Source organism: Ochotona princeps, chromosome 19, assembly GCF_030435755.1.
Source record: "Ochotona princeps isolate mOchPri1 chromosome 19, mOchPri1.hap1, whole genome shotgun sequence".
NCBI classification, from domain to species: domain Eukaryota; kingdom Metazoa; phylum Chordata; class Mammalia; order Lagomorpha; family Ochotonidae; genus Ochotona; species Ochotona princeps.
The window spans coordinates 5364774-5384903 of record NC_080850.1 but is presented as its reverse complement, the minus strand read 5'-3'; the positions used below and the strand labels follow the sequence as shown (position 1 = coordinate 5384903).

At 43.4% G+C, this 20130-nt stretch overlaps 1 protein-coding gene and 1 non-coding gene across 2 annotated transcripts in view; both read left to right on the top strand.

Moving 5' to 3' along the window:
* Positions 1 to 4395: 4395 nt before the first annotated feature.
* The window catches only part of CREBRF (CREB3 regulatory factor), a 32265-nt gene continuing 16530 nt past the window's right edge, over positions 4396 to 20130 (top strand). Inside the window, exons 1-4 of the mRNA XM_004587418.3 lie at positions 4396 to 4604; positions 6758 to 6883; positions 7704 to 8790; positions 19076 to 19270. Of these exons, the coding sequence (XP_004587475.1) occupies positions 4596 to 4604; positions 6758 to 6883; positions 7704 to 8790; positions 19076 to 19270 (1417 nt within the window). The 5' untranslated portion in view covers positions 4396 to 4595. The remainder of the gene's footprint in view (positions 4605 to 6757; positions 6884 to 7703; positions 8791 to 19075; positions 19271 to 20130) is intronic.
* Positions 12908 to 13011, top strand: LOC118760167 (U6 spliceosomal RNA). Its single transcript, XR_004996622.1, has one exon. It is a non-coding gene; the product is annotated as a U6 spliceosomal RNA (small nuclear RNA).

Below are 20130 nucleotides of genomic sequence, written 5' to 3'. Positions count from 1 at the left end.
CGGCCCTTACATCAACCAGTGGGAGCTGCAGCCTAGTCGGGGCGACCCACAATAACCCCCATCAGGCCCACCCCCTACCCTGGTTTGTCAGTATGTGTAGCAGTAGACCAGTCTGTCCCCGATCCCATTTGGCTCTTGTACTTGTCAATGGGTATTAAAGCTTAGTTCCTTCTAACCAACCTAACCATCCAGCCCTCACAGATGTTGTTGAGTGCCTCTCTGTCTAGCCACCCCAGCCCCCATCCTAGTTTTCATGCCCTCCCGCAGGACTAGTGACCCAGGAAGGGGGAACCCTTCCCTCCCAGGTCTCTCTCAGTCCCAGTTTATGCACTTAGGTGGTTCTGTGATTTGACTTGACAGAATTAGTCCCCAGTGCCAGCTTCTGCCAGCTGATGCTGCGGCCAAGCCCAAACATCCTTCACCCACTCTAATTTATGCTTGCACCCACAGGAATAATCAGCCCAGCCTGGCTTTTCCCTGATCTAGTCCACATGCAGCGCACAGGTGTTGTAGCCTTGCTTAGTCTAGTCTGTCCTCATCCCAGCCCACGCTCTCCAGTGGGAGTAGCTGTCCGGCGAGGGGACCAGCCCCTTAATCCCCCTGCCAGCTCTGTCCCTCCCTTCCTGGATCTCACATGTGCTGGTTGGGTGCTGCAGTCAAATCCGGTACAGGCAACCTCACCCTGGCATTCCATAATGTGTACTGGTTTTGTCGCAACCAAACCCGGCTCAACCCACACTCTGTTCTGGTGTTCGGATTTGCCAGTGGATGACATGAACTGATTCAGCCTGGTCTGCCTGACCCATGCCGAATGTGTGCCAGTGGGAAACTTTCCATGGCCTATTCTGGGCTGTTTCCTATCATGCTTCTTGCGCTTACCTGCAGGGACTGTGTCCTTCCAGAGGAGTTGCCCAGGCTCCTCCATCAGAACCCCTCCCAATGCCAGATTTTGCGCATACCAGGGGGTCCTTGGGCCAGCCCTACTCAGTTCACCTCCTGTCCTAGCAGGAACAGTGGCTTTTCCTGGCTGGCTTTCACCCCATTCTGGTTCTTGTTGTTGGATGTTTCAGGCCAGCCATGGCTCGTCCATACCCACATACAGCTCACACATGGCTCAGTAGGGGGTTGAGACCCAGCCTAGTCAGTCCCACATCTACCCTGGTTCTCCATGACACCAGATGGTGTTGGGGTCTGAACTGGCCTGGTGCATCCAATCCCAGCCCACACTAGTGCCTCGGGTGACTGCAACTGTTTCCTAGATAGAACGCAGCCCCCATTCCAGCACACGCGCCCCTTGGTGGGAACCTCAACCCTGTTAGGGTGTCCAACTAGGGGAACTTGTATTTCCACAGGGTTGGGCCCACACAACCCCATAGAGTCTACCCCCAGACCAAGTTCTCTCACGTGCTGCATGCAGTCTTGACCCTGCCAAATGTGACCACTCCACCACTCCACCAAACAGTTGGGTAATGGTACCCATCACTGCCAAAGAGGCCCCCATCCATAGTATTGGTGTGGGCTGGTGTGTGACGATCAGTGATGTTCTAGGCAAACAGGCCATTTCTGTATTCCGAATTGGGTTGGTGTGTCTGACTAACCGTAATTGTCTCCTGGGTACTTCCCTCCAAACCACCAGGTCTTAGTCCCCACGCATGCCTAAAACTTCCATGACCCTGTCACTGGGAATCACCCAAGATTCACTACTCACCTACACTAAAATTGGACTTAGTCATGGGTGTCCCCAGGCAGCAAACATATCTTAAAAAACCCCAGAGCAGACCGCCGGGCGGCCAGCAGGCAAAGCCTGGCACCACATGGTGCACTGGCCACCCTGGGTGAGGCCGAGGACTCGTTCACTGCCTTGCGGCAGTGTCTTTGGCGTGAGCCCCCAGCATTGGGTCCGACCCTGCAGGGGCCCCCCCCACAGCCGCCACACTGTGAGGAGCGGCACTTGCCCCCAAGCCCAAGGCCCGAACCCCTCCCAAACTCACCTAGCCGCAAGATATTAGCAGCTGGGCAGAGCTAGGAATTTTAACCCAGTTCCCAAGTTCCATCATGGCGCACTTACCCTGAGGAAAGAGCTCTCTTGGGTCCTGGGTGAGGCTGAGGACTCGTTCACTGCCTTGCGGCAGTGTCATTGGCGTGAGCCCCCAGCATTGGGTCCGACCCGGCAGGGGCCCCCCCCACAGCCGCCACACTGTGAGGAGCGGCACTTGCCCCCAAACCCAAGGCCCGAATGAAAAATGAAGTTTCAATCTTTTGAAAACTTCTTTTGTCTTACGACTAAAACTTAGCTCTTTTTGTCCAATGTTTCTGTGGTAAACCAATCTCTTGGTATATAGAATATTTAATAAATACCAATAGGTAAAAGATGAATAGAACTCAACCTCTTTCTTTAAGTCTGAGTCTTTATAACCCTGTTGCTGTTAAGGGTAGGTTTTCAGGTGTTAGAGAGTATCAAACTTTTTCCTTAGATCCAAGGTGGCTGCCAGCATGAGTTTGTTGAATGTGAGTTAGGTACCTTTTCTGGGCCCAAGTAATAGTTACATAGGAATCATACGAAGAGTTATAACTATGACCACATAGCAGGGCATAGGGTTACATGAGGAAAAGCTGAGTGAGGACTGGCTTTTGGCAGGAGCAGGGCTCTGCCCGCTTACTCCATGGCACTTGTTTGGAAAGTGTAGTTAACTCTATTTCTGGGCCAAAACTAAACACTTGACAGCATTTCCTCGACTGGACCAGTGCGCTAGGAAGGATAACCCACAGGAGAGAGAGAGCCCAATAAAGATCAAGTATATACAAACTTGGTTAATTTCATTAGTTATAAGTGAGTCTTTTATTGACTGTTCAGCAATGGATCTTTGAAATGGAAATAATATACTACCAACCCAATGGCTGAGAATGTGCAGCTCTGCTTCAACCCAGAAATGACACCGTAGCTGTTCAGGAAGGAAAGGTACAACAGTGCCTCTCCAGCTTCACTGGGCCAGGATCACCTGAAGGGCTGCTGCTGTATTTAGTTAAGTTGGTTTTGGGACTCAAGATTTCATATTTTTAAGAATCTTGGGTTGCACTTTGAAAACCACTAATGTAGGAAGAGAAAATTAAGTGGATATAACCTTTTAGTTTTTCCTGATGAAGATTTTCACAGTGGAGCACAAAGAAACTAACATTTAAATCACTGTGTTTGGGCCTGGCACGATAGCATAGTGGTTGAAGTCCTCGCCTTGAACGTGCCAGAATCCCATATGGGCACCGGTTCTATTCCCGGCAGCTCCACTTCCTTCCAGCTCCCTGTTCGTGGCCTGGGAAAGCAGTCAAGGACAGTCCAAAGCCTTGGGACCCTACACCTGCGTGGGAGACCCGGAAGAAGCTCCTGGCTCCTGGCTTCGGATTGGTGAAGCCCCAGCTGTTGCAGCCGCTTGGGGAGTGAACATTGGACAGAAGATCTTCCTCTCTGTCTCTCCTCCTCTCTGTACATTTGCCTTTCTTTTTAAAATTTTTTTTAAAGATTTATTTGTTGGAAAGGAGCCAGGAGCTTCTTCTGGGTCTCCCACGCAGGTGTAGGGTCCCAAGGCTTTGGACTGTCCTCGACTGCTTTCCCAGGCCACAAACAGGGAGCTGGAAGGATGTGGAGCTGCTGGGATTAGAACCGGTGCCCATATGGGATCCTGGCGCATTCAAGGCGAGGACCTTAACCACTAGGCTATTGCACAGGGCCCTATATCCATCCGCCTTTCTAATAAAAATAAACAAATATTTTTTTAAAAATCGCCGTGTTTTTGAAGATCCCATGCTAGATGATTTACAGTATTGTGTATCTTAACCATAGAAACCACTGTGGAACGTAGTCCTTATTTCCAGTTTTTTCCTAAGTTAAAAATTTGCTGGAATAGCTGTTTCTTCAAGAACAGCGTTTACTTACAACTCAATAATGTTGACATATGCCATTGTAAATGTGATCTTATTTAATATGTATAATGTTAAATATCATTGCTGTCTACCCAGAATTTATTGTTTTTGTACAGTTATGAGTGATACAAAATGTAAATAAATTTAGCATTAGTGAAGGTACAATAGAGAAATTAAATGCTATGAAATGTTTTCTCATAAAGTGAATGAGGGGTTGGTTGCCTTTAAAAATAATGCATGTTTCAGATTGCAGGAGAGATGGGGCATGTTAATTTTGTCTCAGTGATTTTTTTTTGAATGTTACAGATTGGTTATTGACTGACCCTGTTTTAGAAACAAGTGGGGAGGAATGGTGAATTTCAGAGTAGTCTTGAGAATGCAGCCACATGACTTATTTACGGTACAATATTTTTGCTGAATGTTTTTCAAAGGTCAACTTGTTTTCAATGGAGCTCAGTGAGATTATTTTGTATTGTTTGACAGAATTGCACAGAACCATTAAAAAAAAAAAGGCAAAGCAGTGATCCAAGAGTTGAATTGAAGGAATTCTGGGGAGACCTACTGTTTCTTGTGAAAATCATCTTTGGTCTTGGAATTTGAAAGTGAAGCTGGAAAGGAGTTTACAAACAAGGAAAAAAAAAAGAAGCTTGGAATCGGACTCACAGAATTTGGGCTTGGAAATGCCTCAGGTAAATTATACGGAGTGGATGGATAACTTTGTGTGTTCCTGCCACTGGACGCCAGTACCAGTGCTCTGTAGTCACCGCATCTTACCTGGACGTACTATCTTTTGAAGACATCTTATTTTTCATGTCAAAGCTGATTTGGGGAACCTTCCTCTCTTCTGTTGCCTTCTGTCTCCTCCTTTGCTTCCCGGTTGTGGTTTAATGAACTTGGCACAGGGTACATGATCAGTAGATTAGAAGGTGGGTGGATCTGGTGGCTTTGTGAGTGTTCAACTAACTCCCATGACAGTGTGCCATACGAATTTCATTTCCGTTTCCTCTGACATCCTCCTCTTCTCCAACTCTTCTTTCCCATTTTTTAAGGATTTTTTTTTTAAATTTGAAAGATGGAGTTACAGAGAGAGAGAGAGAAGGAAGGAAGGAAGGATCGATCGATCTTCCATCTGCTGGTTCATTCCCCAGTCTGCAATAACCAGAACTGGGCCAGTCTAAAGCTAGAAGCTATGAGCTTCTCCTGGGTTTCCCTTGTGGATGGGTACAGGAGCCCAAGGCCTCCATCTATCCTCCAGTACATTCCCAGGCAGGCACCTTAGCAGGAAGCTAGATTGGAAGTGGAGCTGCTGAGACAAACTGGCACCCAGATAGATATTGGCCCTTCAGGCAAAGGCTTAGCTTACTGCACCATGGAGTCAGCCCCTTCCTTGCCATTTATGAAAGTTGAATTTTAGAAGAAAAATGGATGTGATGAAGAGCCTCTGTGCTCCTCTGAACTCAAACTCAGCTATGCATGTATTCCTATACCTCCTACACATTCTCAGAATGATAATATCTGTTTATATTATGACAACTACTTGGAAATAATCAGTTTGGGTTTGAGAAAATCACCAAAACAATGGTAATCTCAGTTTTGCTTACCCAAACTCATTCCCATCCCAGTCCAGTGGTTAGATCTTCTTCCCCATTTTAGTGCTGGGGATAAGCTAGAAATAATCATCTTGCAGGAACTTTTATCAGAGCTTACACCTTGAGCATAGGGAATCAACTACTTGCTGGTATTGTTCGATTAAAATACAGCAGAGGCCAAGAAAGGGGACTTGCTAACCAACAGAAAGATCGGAGGGCCTACCTTCACTGTAATGCCTACTTCACATGGACTGCATACCTCCTGCAGGAGTTCTTGCCCATTCAATATTTAGTTTGCTATTTATTAAATACTGAAATTTAACCTATGAAATTTATTTTCTCAGGCTAAAGTTTTCTAGAAAGAGAGGCTTTGGAGATGTGGGAATATTGAGGGAAAAAAACAAAGGGAAGTATCAATAAGGAAAGATAGAATGAGAGGGTAGGTGTAAAGGTCAGCTTATAGTAGACTAAAGGCATGTGAGTAGGAAAGTATAAGCAAATAGACTAAAACCATTTTTAAATTTTCCTACAGAAGCTTGCCAAAAAATTAAAGAGAAAACTTGTGTTCTGTCTCATTCTCTTCCTTCATTTGAGATGAATTCCAAAATGAGGCCTTTTGGTTATTTGAACTACTATAGGAATGAGACCTCACTTGCTTTTGGAATAATATGTATACCTGTTGAAACGCAGAAAGGAAGAACAAAAAAGGAGCATTGAGTCTGGGTGCAGAGTCTTTTGTCTTTCATTTTTTCATGGCATGGATTGCACCGTTTCCAAGGATCAGGATTAAGGCCATCTAAGTTACTGATCTCATACAACAGATTTTGGAATATTTGGTTAACTTTATTTATTAGACTAGACTAGAGATGCCCAAATTGTCTTCCAATTCGTTTTGGGGAATGAGACGTTGGATTCCCCTAGGAGTACAGAGGAGACATTGACTTACCATCTTGCAGATGCCAGGTAGGGGCGGGGAAGTCTCTATTTCAGGTAGTTAGAACAGTCTTTATTGGGTATTTCATGCTGACTCTGTTGGTGAGTTAAGCACGTTTTTGAAAGTTGTTATTAACAAATGCTACTCCATTTTGAAAAAAATTTAAATTGAAGTCCACTGTTTAATGCAAGTAAAAACTCTGAAACATACTACATAGCAGAAAAAAATTTTCTAAAAATGTTCCTTGGTAGGGGTGGCGCTCGTGTAATAAATTTGCTTAAAACTGTGTTAACTTTGTAAACTGAATATTCTGTTATAGCCTAGTGTAAGCGGAATGGATCCGCCTTTTGGGGATGCCTTTCGAAGTCACACCTTTTCGGAACAGACTCTGATGAGCACAGATCTCTTAGCAAACAGTTCAGATCCAGATTTCATGTATGAACTGGTAAGCTGCATTTTCTTGGTTTCTGAATTGATTGCTTTTTGGTAAAAGTGTTATGGTAGAGTTTTCCATTTATAAATGCCAGAAAGTAAAAGTGGATGTGATTGGACTAGTTTTCATTCTTGTGGCTGTATGTTTAATAATCTTAGGAGGATTTGTGAACTTACTGGAAATACTAAGAGGAAGGTACATGTGGGTTCTTTTAAAAGGTTTATGTATGTATTTATTTGAAAGGCAGAGTTATGGCAGGCAAAGAGATCTTGCATCCACTGATTCAGTTCCAAAATGGCCACAACTGCCTGAACGGGGCCAGGACATTCAGGACAAGTCAGGAGTCTGTAGCTTCTTCAAGGTCTCTCGCACAAATGACTGGGGCACAAGCATTTGGGTGATGCTCTGCTGCTTTCTGAAGAATATCAGCAGGGAGCTGGATCGCAAGTGGAGCAGCCAAGTCTTAAACCAGTGTCCATATGGGATTCCAGTGCTTGCCAGCGGTGGCTTAACCGCTGCACCATAGCAGCGGCCCCGTTATTTGCTTGTTAATTGAAACTTATTTGTAAGGAGATCTCCTAACCCTACCTTAAGGAAGAATGAGTATGGTGAAGTTTGAGTTTTTGATATTTGGGCTATTCCTAGACTCCTCAAGGGGCATGTTTTTCCTTGGTGCCCCCCTGCCCGTTGATGAAAGATGATACTCTGTGGCATGGTGAAATGTCGCTAAACTGGAAGTTCTGATTTATCAGTGTGATATGTGAGAGTGAGCTTGGGGAATATTTCCTTCCTATAATATGGTGTGTGATTTCTTTTTTAAAATCTTTCTCAGGACAGAGAGATGAACTACCAACAGAATCCTAGAGACAATTTCCTTTCTTTGGAGGACTGCAAAGACATTGAAAATCTGGAGTCTTTCACAGATGTCCTGGATAATGAGGGTACCTTAACCTCCAACTGGGAACAGTGGGATACATACTGTGAAGACTTAACAAAGTACACCAAACTAACCAGCTGTGACATCTGGGGGACAAAAGAAGTGGATTACTTGGGTCTTGATGACTTTTCTAGTCCATATCAAGATGAGGAGGTCATAAGTAAGACTCCAACTTTGGCACAGCTTAATAGTGAGGACTCCCAGTCTGTTTCAGATTCCCTTTATTATCCCGACTCCCTTTTCAGTGTCAAACAAAATCCCTTGCCCTCCTCATTCCCTGGTAAAAAGATCACAAGCCGAGCAGCCGCCCCCGTGTGTTCCTCTAAGACTCTTCAGGCAGAGGCCCCTTTGTCGGATTGCGTCCAAAAAGCAAGTAAACCCACGTCAAGCACACAGATCACGGTGAAGACCAACGTGTATCATAATGAAAAGGTGAACTTTCACGTCGAATGTAAAGACTATGTGAAAAAGGCGAAGGTAAAGATCAACCCAGTGCAGCAGAGCCGGCCGTTGTTGAGCCAGGTGCACTCAGACGCTGCAAAGGAGAACACGTGCTACTGTGGTGCGGTAGCAAAGAGACAGGAGAGGAAAGGGCTGGAGCCTCTCCAGGGTCACGCCACCCCTGCCTTGCCTTTTAAAGAAACCCAGGAACTGTTACTCAGTCCTCTGCCCCAGGAGGGTCCTGGGGCCGCGGCAGCAGGGGAGAGCAGCAGCCTTTCTGCCAGCGCTTCTGTCTCCAATCCGTCCCAGAAGAAAGAAGAGCACAATTACTCCCTTTTCGTCTCCGACAGCCTGGCTGAGCAGCCCAGCAAATGCGGTCCTGAAGAAGATGAGGAGGATGAGGAGGACGTGGATGATGAGGACCATGATGAAGGCTTTGGCAGTGAGCACGAACTGTCTGAAAACGAGGAGGAGGAAGAGGAGGAGGAGGATTACGAAGATGACAAGGATGATGACATCAGTGATACTTTCTCTGAACCAGGTATTCCTACTGGAGGTTGTCAGACTGCCCTTCCCGGCAGTTTGCTAACAGCAAGTTATGTGGGGTTTTTCTGGATGATTTCTTTAGTTTGAAGATTAAATGACTTCATAATCTGGCTTACATAGCTGCTGTTTGTATTCCAGCATCTCTAAAAGTGATTATTTTTGCTTATATAGTAATTCATATGCTGATTCCTTGAAGACATTTTAAAAAATAATTTATTTTATTTGGAAGGTAGAGTTTCAGAGATATTTTTGATTTGTTAACTCCCCAAATGGCCACCGCTGGCCAGAGCTGGGCCAGGGGAAAGCAGGGGTCAGGAGCTGCTTCTTGGTCTCCTGTATCGCTGCAGAGGCACAAGCAGTTAGCCCATCCTCTGCTGCTCTCCCCGGACCGTTATCAGAAAGCTGTCAGTGGAGCAGGGAGGACTTGAGCCAGCACCCATGTAGGATGTCAGCAGGCAGGGGCTTTACTCACTGTGCCGAAGTGCTGGGCCTGAAGGCGTATTTTTAATTTATCATATTAATATGTGACTTGATCTATACTGTCTTGAGTGATTGTGCAAAGATATCAAGAGTTTGTTGGTCCAGAGAAATTCCTGTTTATGTATATATCCTACTATTAAAAGTTGAATAAAGTCAGGTAAGTTTTGAATACTGAGCCACATGCTGATAGCTTATTTGTCTTATTCATGACTGTAACCAACAAAGCTTGCTTAATGAGTAATATCAATTAGAGCTGCTTCTTCAGGCCTGCTTCATTTGCTTTTCACAATATTTTCTCATGTCAGAAAAATAAGTCCTATAATTTGATGACACGAAGGGGAGATTGTGCTTTATATTTATATACAATGTGTGTAAATCAAAGGGTCGGACAGAGCGTGGAGACCCTTGGGCTCTGGCCACTGTTGGCGTGTGTGGCGTGTTTATGAAGATGATATTGCTAGGTGGGACACGTAAGAATGCACACAGATTGAAGATCCAAAATATAGGTGACATTTATTCTCTTCAAAAATAATGTTAATACTAGTGATTCTACATAAAAACAAAGTTATTTAAAAAGGATCTTTAATAATCAAAATTAGTCTTGTTATCATGACTGCTGTAATTTCAAGGTATTCATTTTTAATTTTCTGAGACATTTTTAAGGCACTTGAGAGCTATGTTGTAGAGCCAAAGTTCTGTTATTGTTGAAAGACATTGATTTTTTGCGACACAAATGCTTAATTTACATATTAGATACAAGGAAGTTGTTTCACTTGTGTGGAGTTGACCAGTTTGCCAAGATCACTACGTGTTTAATGTGAATGAAAAAGATTTTTGCCTTTTTCTTTGGACTTTAGAATGCTTCATTGTCTAGATAGAACAGGTCAGTCATCACTTTGAGTTACACAGAAAAATTTTCTCTTGGCAAATTAATGACATCTGTTTTGAGATATTTCTGGAAAACTTGTCCTGGTAGATATGGGTAATTTATAGTCTTCCACCTAGGAAGATCATAGTGTGTTTGTGAAAACCCTTAAATCTGGCAGATGCGTTTGGCTTCTGTGAAATCTCCTATCAAGGATTAGGCAAGGACAAAAATGGCCCAAGGTAGAAGAAAGAAAATGTGGGGAAGGAATGGCTTTACCACCTCGGCAAGCGAGGACTGTGCCATCCACCCTACTGTTATTTGTAGTTTGACTTTTCCTGATTCCTTCATACCCCAACTTTATTTTTTGAGCTGTGCTTGGCAAATTAAAATTATGTATATCTAAGGTGCGTAACATGATGTGTTGACTTTCAGTACTTCAAAAAATTTCTGGGAAAATGGAATGAGCCTCAGAGCTAAGCACTGATGGAGATTGTTGTGTTCGTCTTGGAGCCCTCGGCTCCTTATCCAGCTCTGGTCTGACTTGTGCCTCGGCTTCCTGCTGGTGCACACCTTGAGTGCATGCAGGACTCAAGTTGCTTGGCTCTTGCCACCCACGTGGGAGACTTGGCTGGAGTTCTCAGCCCTTGGTTTCAGCCCCAGTGAGTGTCTGGGGAGTGAACCAGCACATGGGAGTGTGTGTTCTCTGAATTTTTTTTTTCTGAACCAAAATTTTTTTTAAAATGAGTCTGTTTCAGTTAAGATTGAAATTCAGGCAGAATTTATTTTCTCATACACGTGAACTCTTTTCACGTGAACTCTTTGAAGCCCCCGTGTGTGTAGTAAGAACGGTTTAGTTATACTCAGCAAATGTCTGGTACAAGTACAGAATGAACAGTGATAGTGACAATGCTGAATGTTAGGTCTCTAGAACTTACTTGTCCTGAGTGACTGAAGTGTTGTGCCTTTTGACCGACAGCTTCCCAATTTCTCCCCAGCCCTGGCAGCCTCCCTCCTTTTCCTGATCCTTTGAGGAGGACTCATTAGATTTTACCTAGAAGTGAGATCATGCACGATTTGTCTGCTGTGCCTAGTGTATTCTCACTTAGCATAGTCTCTTCCAGTTACATAAAAATGATCACACATTTCTGTGTTTTAACCAAAATTATTTAATTGAAAGAATAAGAGGAAGATATTAATCTTCTTTCTGCTGATTGATTATCTGAATGACTACAGCAGGGAGGTCTGGACCAGGCCAAAGCTAGGAGCCAGGAGCACCATGCTGGTCCTCCACATGGGCGTCAGGGGGCCAAATGCTTGAGCCGTCGTCTGCTGCCTTCTCAGGCTTATTAGCCGGAAACTGGATTAAAAGTGGGATAACCAGGCCTGGCACAATAGTCTAGTAACTAAATTCTTGCCTTACTTGCACCGGCATTCCATATAGGTGCCGATTCGTGTCCCAGCTGCTCCACTTCCCATCCAGCTCCCTTCTTGTGGCCTGAGAAAGCAGTATAGAATGGTCCAAAGGTTTGGGACCCATGTGGGAGACCTGCACCCACATGGGAGACCTGGAAGAAGCTCCTGGCTCCTGGCTTTGGATCAGTTTAGCTTTGGCTGTTGCAGCCACTTGGGAAATGAACCAGCGGATGAAAGATCATTCTCTGTGTATCTCTTCTCTATATATATCTGCCTTTCCAATAAAAATAAATAAATTGTAAAACAAGAAAGTGTGAGAACAACGATTTAATTGGGAATTCCAATATGGGATCTGATGTTGTGAGTGGCTTAACCCTCAACCAAAAGGCCAGTGTACATTAGCAGGAATCTGGATCAGAACTGTAGTACAAAGGACTCAAGTCAGTGCTCTGAGATACTGACATAGTCACAGGGTGGAATAATAGGCTAAGCCACCCTACCAGCCACTGTATATTCTTTCTGTACCTAATTTATTGAACTGTTTTATTATGGAAGATTGCTAAATTTTATCAGATGCATTCTGACTTGTGTGTGATTAGGTGTTCTCTATCCTTTGTACTGATTTACTGTATTGCTTGGATTGGTTTCCATAGGTTTGAAATATCCTTGCATCCCACTTGATCATAATGTATAACCCTTTTAATGTTGTATTGACTTAGGTTTGCTGGTACAGGCTGAGTATCTGTTATCTGAAATGCTTATGACTCAGAAAGATTTCAGATTTTTGATTTTTAAAAATTTGACAATATTTGCATAGTCTTCACTGGTAGAAGGGGGGGGGAGAGAGAGAGAGAGAGAGAGAGAGAGAGAGAGAGAGAGAGAGAGAGAGAGAGAGAGAGAACGAACGTGTATCCACTGATTCTCTTTCCCAAATTCCCATAATAGCCAGGGCCCATAACAGGCTAAAGCCAAAGCTGGGAACCCAGGATATAATCCATAACTCCTGTGTAAATGGCAATAGCGCAACCACTTGACCTATCCTTGCTGTGTCTAGAGACTGCTTTAGCACGAAGCTGCAACCAGAAGTCAGAAGTAGAGTTGAACTTCAACTGCTTAGCCAAATGTCCACCCATAGCAACTTATTTTCAGCATCTTATATCAATTTACCGTCAACTCTATGCAGAAGCACTACAGTTGAATTTTTCCTCTGTATAGTTTATATATTTATATATTTTGTTATTGATTTTTAACATACATGTAATATTGTATACTCATTAACATAGTCACTTTTAATCCATTTCTTTTTTATAGATGTGTTCATTTATTTTGAAAGTTAAGAGAGAGAAATTGAGTGCTCACTTCAGCAGCACATATACTAAAATTGGAATGATACAGAGATTAGCAAGGCCCCTGTGCAAGAGAGACATGCAAATTTGTGAAACATTCCATATTATATATAAAAAAAAGAGCGAGAGAAAACTTTCTTCCACTGGTTTACTCCTCAGATGACCACAGTGACCAGTGCTGGACCCAGGCCCAAACCAGCAACAGAGAGAAAGATCTTCTGTCCGATGATTCACTCCCCAAGTGGTCGCAATGGTCGGTTCTGTGCCGATCCAAAGCCAGGAGCCTCTTCTGCGTCTCCCACGTGGGCACAGGGTTCCAAAGCTTTCGGCCATCCTCGACTGGCTTTCCCAGGCCACAAGCAGGGAGCTGGATAGGAAGTGGAGCCATCGGGATTAGAACTGACGCCTAAATGGGATCCCAGTGCATTCAAGGCGAGGACTTTAACCACTACACTATCACGCTGGGCCTGGCCAAGTGATGTTCTAACTTCAGTGCCCACCCATCACTTTTTCTCTTTGCACATATAAGTATTTTTATTTTTATATAACTTTTAAAAGTTTAAAAAGTGTATTTATTGGAAGCGTTTTCAGACGGAGATGAGAGAAAGAGAGACTGAGATTTATTCCATCTGTTGATTCACTCCTCAAATGGCCGCAATGGCTAGAGCTGAGCTAGGCTGAATCCAGGAGCCAGGAGCCAGGAGCCAGGAGCTTCTTTGGAGTTTCCACATGGCTGCTGGGAGGCCCAGACACTTGGGCCATCTTCTGCTGCTTTCCGGGGAAACATTAGCAGGGAGCTGGGTCAGGAATGGAATAGCTAGGGCTGGGACTGGCTATCATTCAGGCTTTATGGACATTTGCTAATGAAATCTCCCCTTTTTTTGTAAAGAAGGAGTTAAGGAAATAACTTCAGGGATGTAGAAGTGGATTCTTTGTGAGAAACAGGAAGAAATTCTTCAAATGAGAAAAGTAAGGATGGTTGTGGTTTTGGCAAGGTGCTAGCTTTAGAGGGAGTTGGTTGGTTTAGTTTGTGGCAGACAGCTGACAAAGGCCCTATTGTGATGACGGGCTCCCTTAGTGCTGTTTCTTGGCCGATGACTACAGCAGTTCTTGAGCCTCCGAAGTTCCAAGAAAGGTGCAAAATGGAGTTTCAGTCCTTGTTCTGGACTGACTCCAAGGTTTTAATAGAGCCTATTCTGTGGACAGGATATAACTGTTTGGGGTCGTGGAATTACATGGTTCTAAGAGTAAGAATTGGGCCTTCAGAGACATTTTTCATTGTACATCCCACTGGACATTTTCACGGTTGACTTTACTTGCTTAATGGCAATCCCTGCACGAATCAGAGAGACATGATTGGAATTTTAGACTTACAATAAAGGTAGCTTTTTAAAAAATTTCTGTTGGATAATGAGATCAGTATGTTAGCTTTCAACAAAAAGAAAAGAGAAAAGGCTCCATGGGAAGTGTTGCATTACAATTATTGATTTGCGGGCCCAGCGGCGTGGCCTAGCAGCTAAAGTCCTCACCTTGAACGCCCTGGGATCCCGGCAGTTCCACTTCCCATCCAACTCCCTGCTTGTGGCCTGGGAAAGCAGACGAGGACGGCCCAAAGCCATGGGACCCTGCACCCGCATGGGAGACCTGGAAGAGGTTCCTGGTTCCTGGCTTCGGATGGGTGCAGCACCGGCTGTTGTGGTCACTTGGGGAGTGAATCATTGGACTGAAGATCTTCCTCTCTGTCTTTCCTCCTCTCTGTATATCTGACTTTGTAATAAAAAATAAAAAAAATTTTTAAAAAATTATTGATTTGCTAAAAAAATGTGTCTGCTTTGTGTCAAGTAGTTTATATTGAGTTTTGGCTATGGAAAGATGAATGAAACAGACATGATTCTCAATTCATATGACATAATGTTGAGTGGAGTTTCCTTTTTGATTTCCCACATTCTTTTTTTTTTTTTTTTTTTGCGTTATGCTACAGTTTCATAGGCTCTGGGAATCCCCCCCCACACGCCCCTCCCCCCTGATGGCTTCCTCCACCTTGATGCAGTATTACAGTTCCAATTCAATCAAGATTCTTTCCTTGCAAACATATACCAAGTATAAAGTCCAGCTATTTATTGTCCAGATGGGTTGAACAGTCTCTTGGGGAGACCATTTCTGGTTCGTTGTTAGAGCTGGCAGAATATCATCCCATTCAACCAAGAGTCCCGACATAACATCAACAGCAATTTGCAACATTATGGAATTGACATGGTTGTGAGTAACCAGTGTGTTACAAAAACAAAAAAAAGAAAGCAAGTTCTTAACCACAACCTATGATTAGCTCATTGACATTTCAGTTTTAGTTTTATATATAGAACCGACTGCTATATACCTTAAAATGGCTATAAGGTACCATTCAGCTGTCTCGTGTCTATTTCATTTTAGTATTTAGCCATTTGTTGTGTTGAAGTATAATTTTGCTGATCTTGGCAGATTTTAGGGTAATCTAGACCGGCTTGTAACTTTAACAAGTCGTTTGTCGACAGTTAAGGTGCTGAACATTTTTTTGTTTGTTTGTTTTTGGGGGGGGTATGCAGGGAAATCCCCAACACCATGGTGAGGAGTGACTAATCTTTGTGTCCCACCCAGCGAGGCATGAGCCAATCCACACCAGCTCTTTCCTGTCAGATTCCAGGCTCTACTTTTTGTTGTTTGTCTATTTATTTTAGGTTTTTTTAGTTTGTATGATTGTTTGTTTGCTATGAGAGGTTTTCGGAGCGATCCCGATGGTCATCGCGAGAGAGGGCGGGGGTCCAGAGGTGGAGCCAGGCTCGGACCAGAGAAAGCTCTCCTCCCTGGTCCCGAAGGACGTTTATCGTTCTTCTGTTTCTGCGAACCTCCCACATTCTTTTAATATGTTGATTTGACAGGAGGGATTCAAAGTGAACGTTTTAATTAGCCGTAGCATTCACTGTATCTTGGTGTGATAGTGTTACTCAGAATATACTCTCAGGAATATTAAGTGACCTCACATGCTAGACTAGTGGTGTGGGAGTGGGAGTTTTCTGTATTTTACTTGGTCATGATTAGTCTCCATGTTGAGAGGTGGATAGTTTAGGCAACAAATCCACTGTGCATATGTGATGCTGAATATAGGGTGTGTGCTGTTAGAAAATGTTACATGTCAGAAAACTGTTGGCCCTTAAGCATTGCTTAAGGTTTATTTCTTTGGGAAGCAGAGTTTAAGAGAGGGTGGGACAGAGAGAGAGAGATCCAGCTGATGGTTCACTTGCCAAATGGCCACAGTGATTGGGACTAGGTTGGTCTTAAGCCAGGAACCAGAAGCTTCCTCCAGGTCTCCCATGTGGGTGCACGGGCTCAAGCACAATAGCAGGAAACTAGATTGGAAGTGGAGCAGTTGGGACTCAAACCTGTGCCTATATGGGATGCTGGTGCCACAGGCAGAGGCTTTAGCCACTATGCCACAGTGCATACATTTTTGAAAATAGACTGAACAGTGTGTGAATAAACAAAATGACTATAAATAAAAGGTTCATGACTCAAACTTAACAGGCAGCCTGAAGTATGGGAAGTACAGCCATGCGGATGTTGAATTAACCAGGCACAGTGTAAGTGAGAAGACTGCTTGGAGCTTAACTGAGTCCTGGATCTAACTCCCACACTTTGCCCAAGCCAGAGCCAGATGCCTGGAACTCCTCCTGTGTCTCCCACATGAATGCAAAGGCCCTACTCGTTGAACCTTCCTCCTCTGCTTTCCCAGGCATATTAGTGAGGAGCTGGATCAAAAGCAGAGCAGCTAGGCCTGTACCAAATGGGAGACCTGAGGGAAGCTCCTGGCTTGTGGCTTTGGACTGGCCCAACTCTGGTAATTGTGCCCATTTGGGGTGTGAACCAGCAGATGGAAAATCTCTCTCCACTCTCTTTCTCTCTTTCTCTCTTTCAAGTAAAAATAAGTAAATCATAAAAAGCAAGGGTCTTCTTAAAAAAAAATATGGCAGTTGTAGCCTTGTACTTTCTCAAAGCTGGGCTGATAACTAGAGCAAGGTAAAGACCTTTATTTTAAAATAAAGCACGAACACGACAGTCACATAGTTTTAGAAAAATCAACTTTCTAGAAATGATTGTGTATTTCAACATCTGTGCATTTTAAAAGTATATATTTTATTTCCTTGAAAGACAGGGTTACAGAGAGAGAATAAGGAGACAGAGGAAGAGAGATCTATCCTCTGGGTCACGCCCCGAATGGCTGTAATGCTTAAGTCTGGGCTGGACCAAAGCCAGGTGCCAGGAGCTTCTCTGGGGCGCCCCATGTGAATGGAAGGGGACCAAGCACTTGGATTACCCTCTGCTGCTTTCCCAGGTACATTATTAGCAGGGTTGACAACTGGGACTGAAACTAGCACTCACAGGACATGCTGGTACTGCAGGAGGTGGCTTAACCTGGTATGCCACAATGCTAGTCCCCTGTGCAGCTTTTTTTAAGAACTGGAGGTTAACTCACACTGCTTGCCATATTGTCTTAAAGTATTGCCTGAGCAATTACGCACTGTTGTTGATGCCAGCAATGCTAGGAAAGTTTGTTCTTACGATAGTTTCTCAGAAATCATTCTCTCCAGATTCTTTTTTTTTTTTTTTTAAGTTGTGTTTGTTGAAGTTGTTTTCACAAAGTATCTTCATCTGTTTTTGTTGCTGTAGTAAGATTCCTGGCTGGGTAATCTGTGAAGAATACTAGTTTGCAGTTCTGGAAAGTCCTAGAGGTCTCGCTTTATTCAGCACCTGATGAGATTTCTGGCTGCATCATCACATGACCCAGAGCAGTCTGCTAGCTTGCATCTCTCTTCCTTTTCTTAGAAAGCTACAAATGCCATCATGAAGACCCCACCTTCATGGCCTAATCGCTTACTTTCCCTTCCCCCTCTTCTCCCCCCACCTCATTTTCTTTCTGTTTAGGCAGATTTCTGTTTCTTTCTGGAAAGGCAGATTTACAGAGAGGAGACAGAAAGAAAGATCTTCCATTTGTTGGTTCACTCCCTAAGTGGCTGCAACGGCTGGAGCTGAGCTGATTCAGAACCAGGAGCCATGAACTTCTTTCCAAGTCTCCCATGTGGGTGCAGGACCCCAAGGCTTTGGGTCATCCTCTACTGCTTTCCCAGGCTATAAGCAGGGAGTTGGATGGGAAGTGGAGCAGCCAGGACAGGAACCAATGCCCACATGGGATTCTGGTGTTTGAATGGGGAGGATTAGACAAATGAGCCATCGCGCTGGCCCTGCCTCATCCATTTCTTTCTTTTTTTTTTTAAGATTTATTTCTTTTTATTGGAAAGGTAGATGTACAGAGAGGAGCAGAGACAGAGAGGAAGATCTTCCGTCTGATTATTCACTCCCCAAGTGAGCGCAGGTGTCATTTGCTGGACCCAGTCAGTGCTCCGACACTTCCTACCTGTGTTAGGTTTGGGATTGTGGACATCCCGTGCGCCGTACATCCCCACTTCCCTGTGTGCCTAGCATCAGAGGTGAGGGGTATGTATAAGGTGGCAATTCTATGAGAGGATTTTAACTTTATAGGTCATCTTGAATTGGGTCTGATAAACAGTTGCAGCAGCTCAGAATTAGAAATTCCTAAAGAGGAATTACATTGAATTGCCTCCAGTAAAACATTAGCTAGAATACAGAAGTAATCTCTACTTCATAAACTTTGTGAGACCTGTTATCTTTTTACTTTTCCAAAAGCAGTTGGTAAGAGATGAAGAGAAAACAGGTCTGCCTTACTTCAGTAGGACATTGTACTGGAAACACAATTTTCAGATACAGAAATATTAGAGGAAAGGTATTTAAAAGTCACAGCATAGTAGTACCTAGTGTCATTATATAAAGGTATTTTGACACTTTGCGGCTATGCTTAATTGTTTTCTCAACACTGTGAGAAGATACTCAACAATGGATAGTATAGTTATATATGTTTATTAATCCCTGTTTTGTGGATTAGATTTATGTATCTTTTTATAGCCCTTTTTATTATCTTTCATATGCCAAAGGTGTCTTCAGCTGAAATTTGTGAATTATAGCTAGAAGGATCATTGTGTTTCTCCGCAAAACCATATCATGGAAAATACTGTAGGTAAATAAAATTTATGGAGCTTAAAAAATTGGGGAATTTTTTTTTTAAGGCTTTGAAAATGATTCTGTAGAAGACCTTAAGGAGATGACTTCAATATCCTCTCGGAAGAGAGGTAAAAGAAGATACTTCTGGGAGTATAGTGAACAGCTTACACCGTCACAGCAGGAGAGGATTCTGAGACCATCTGAATGGAACCGAGATACCTTGCCAAGCAACATGTATCAGAAAAATGGCTTACATCATGGTAAGAGAGGGTTGTAGTCAAATATTTAGTTTTGCTTTAAATAGAGATACTGCGTCATAGCACTTAGTGTACACAGTTACTCAACCTGTTCTAGCAAATGAATGTTCTTTACTTACAAGTAGCCTTTACCAGTGTTGAGAGCCATCAGATAAGAAGAGGGGGGAACTGTGTAAACTCTGTGTCACTTCCAGTCCCTTGTTACCCTACCCGTTCATCCAGGAAATGACAAGCAGGTTGCTATTCATGATCTGCCATAGTTATTTTAACCTGAAGGGTTGGGGAGAAAGCAAATGGGCTCAAGTGTTTTTTTTTTTCCGGTTTATATCCAATCCTCAGATCTAAATGTCAATGAAAAGATTGCATTAAAAATGGTATTGGGAAGAAGAGGAAAGGAAATAAAAGAACAGTTGTGGAACAAAGGAGGGGAAGACTTGAAAAGTAAAAATTGGATAAAAAAAGAAGTTTATACTTTTAGGTCAATCACTTTATTTTTCAGAGAGAGAGAGAGAGGTAGGTTGAAACCAGGAGTCACAATCTAGCTCTCCACTTGGTTGGGAGGAGCTCATCTGCCTGAACCATCACTCCTGCCTCCTGGGGTGTGCATTAGCAGGAAGCTAGTCAGGAGTTGCAGCTGAGTCTTTAACCCAGACACTCCAGTGTGGATAGACGCATGTTAACTGCCAGTTGAAATGGTTTCCCCAGGTACATCAGATTTTAAATTGAGAACCTGAGAACTGTGATTAGTAGATTTTCTTTTACATGAATGTTATTTTTACATTAATCCAAAGATTTTACCTAAAAAGATATGGAAAGAAGAAGTACTAGTAAGTTTGATAAACAGTTTTTAAAGTTTGATAAAC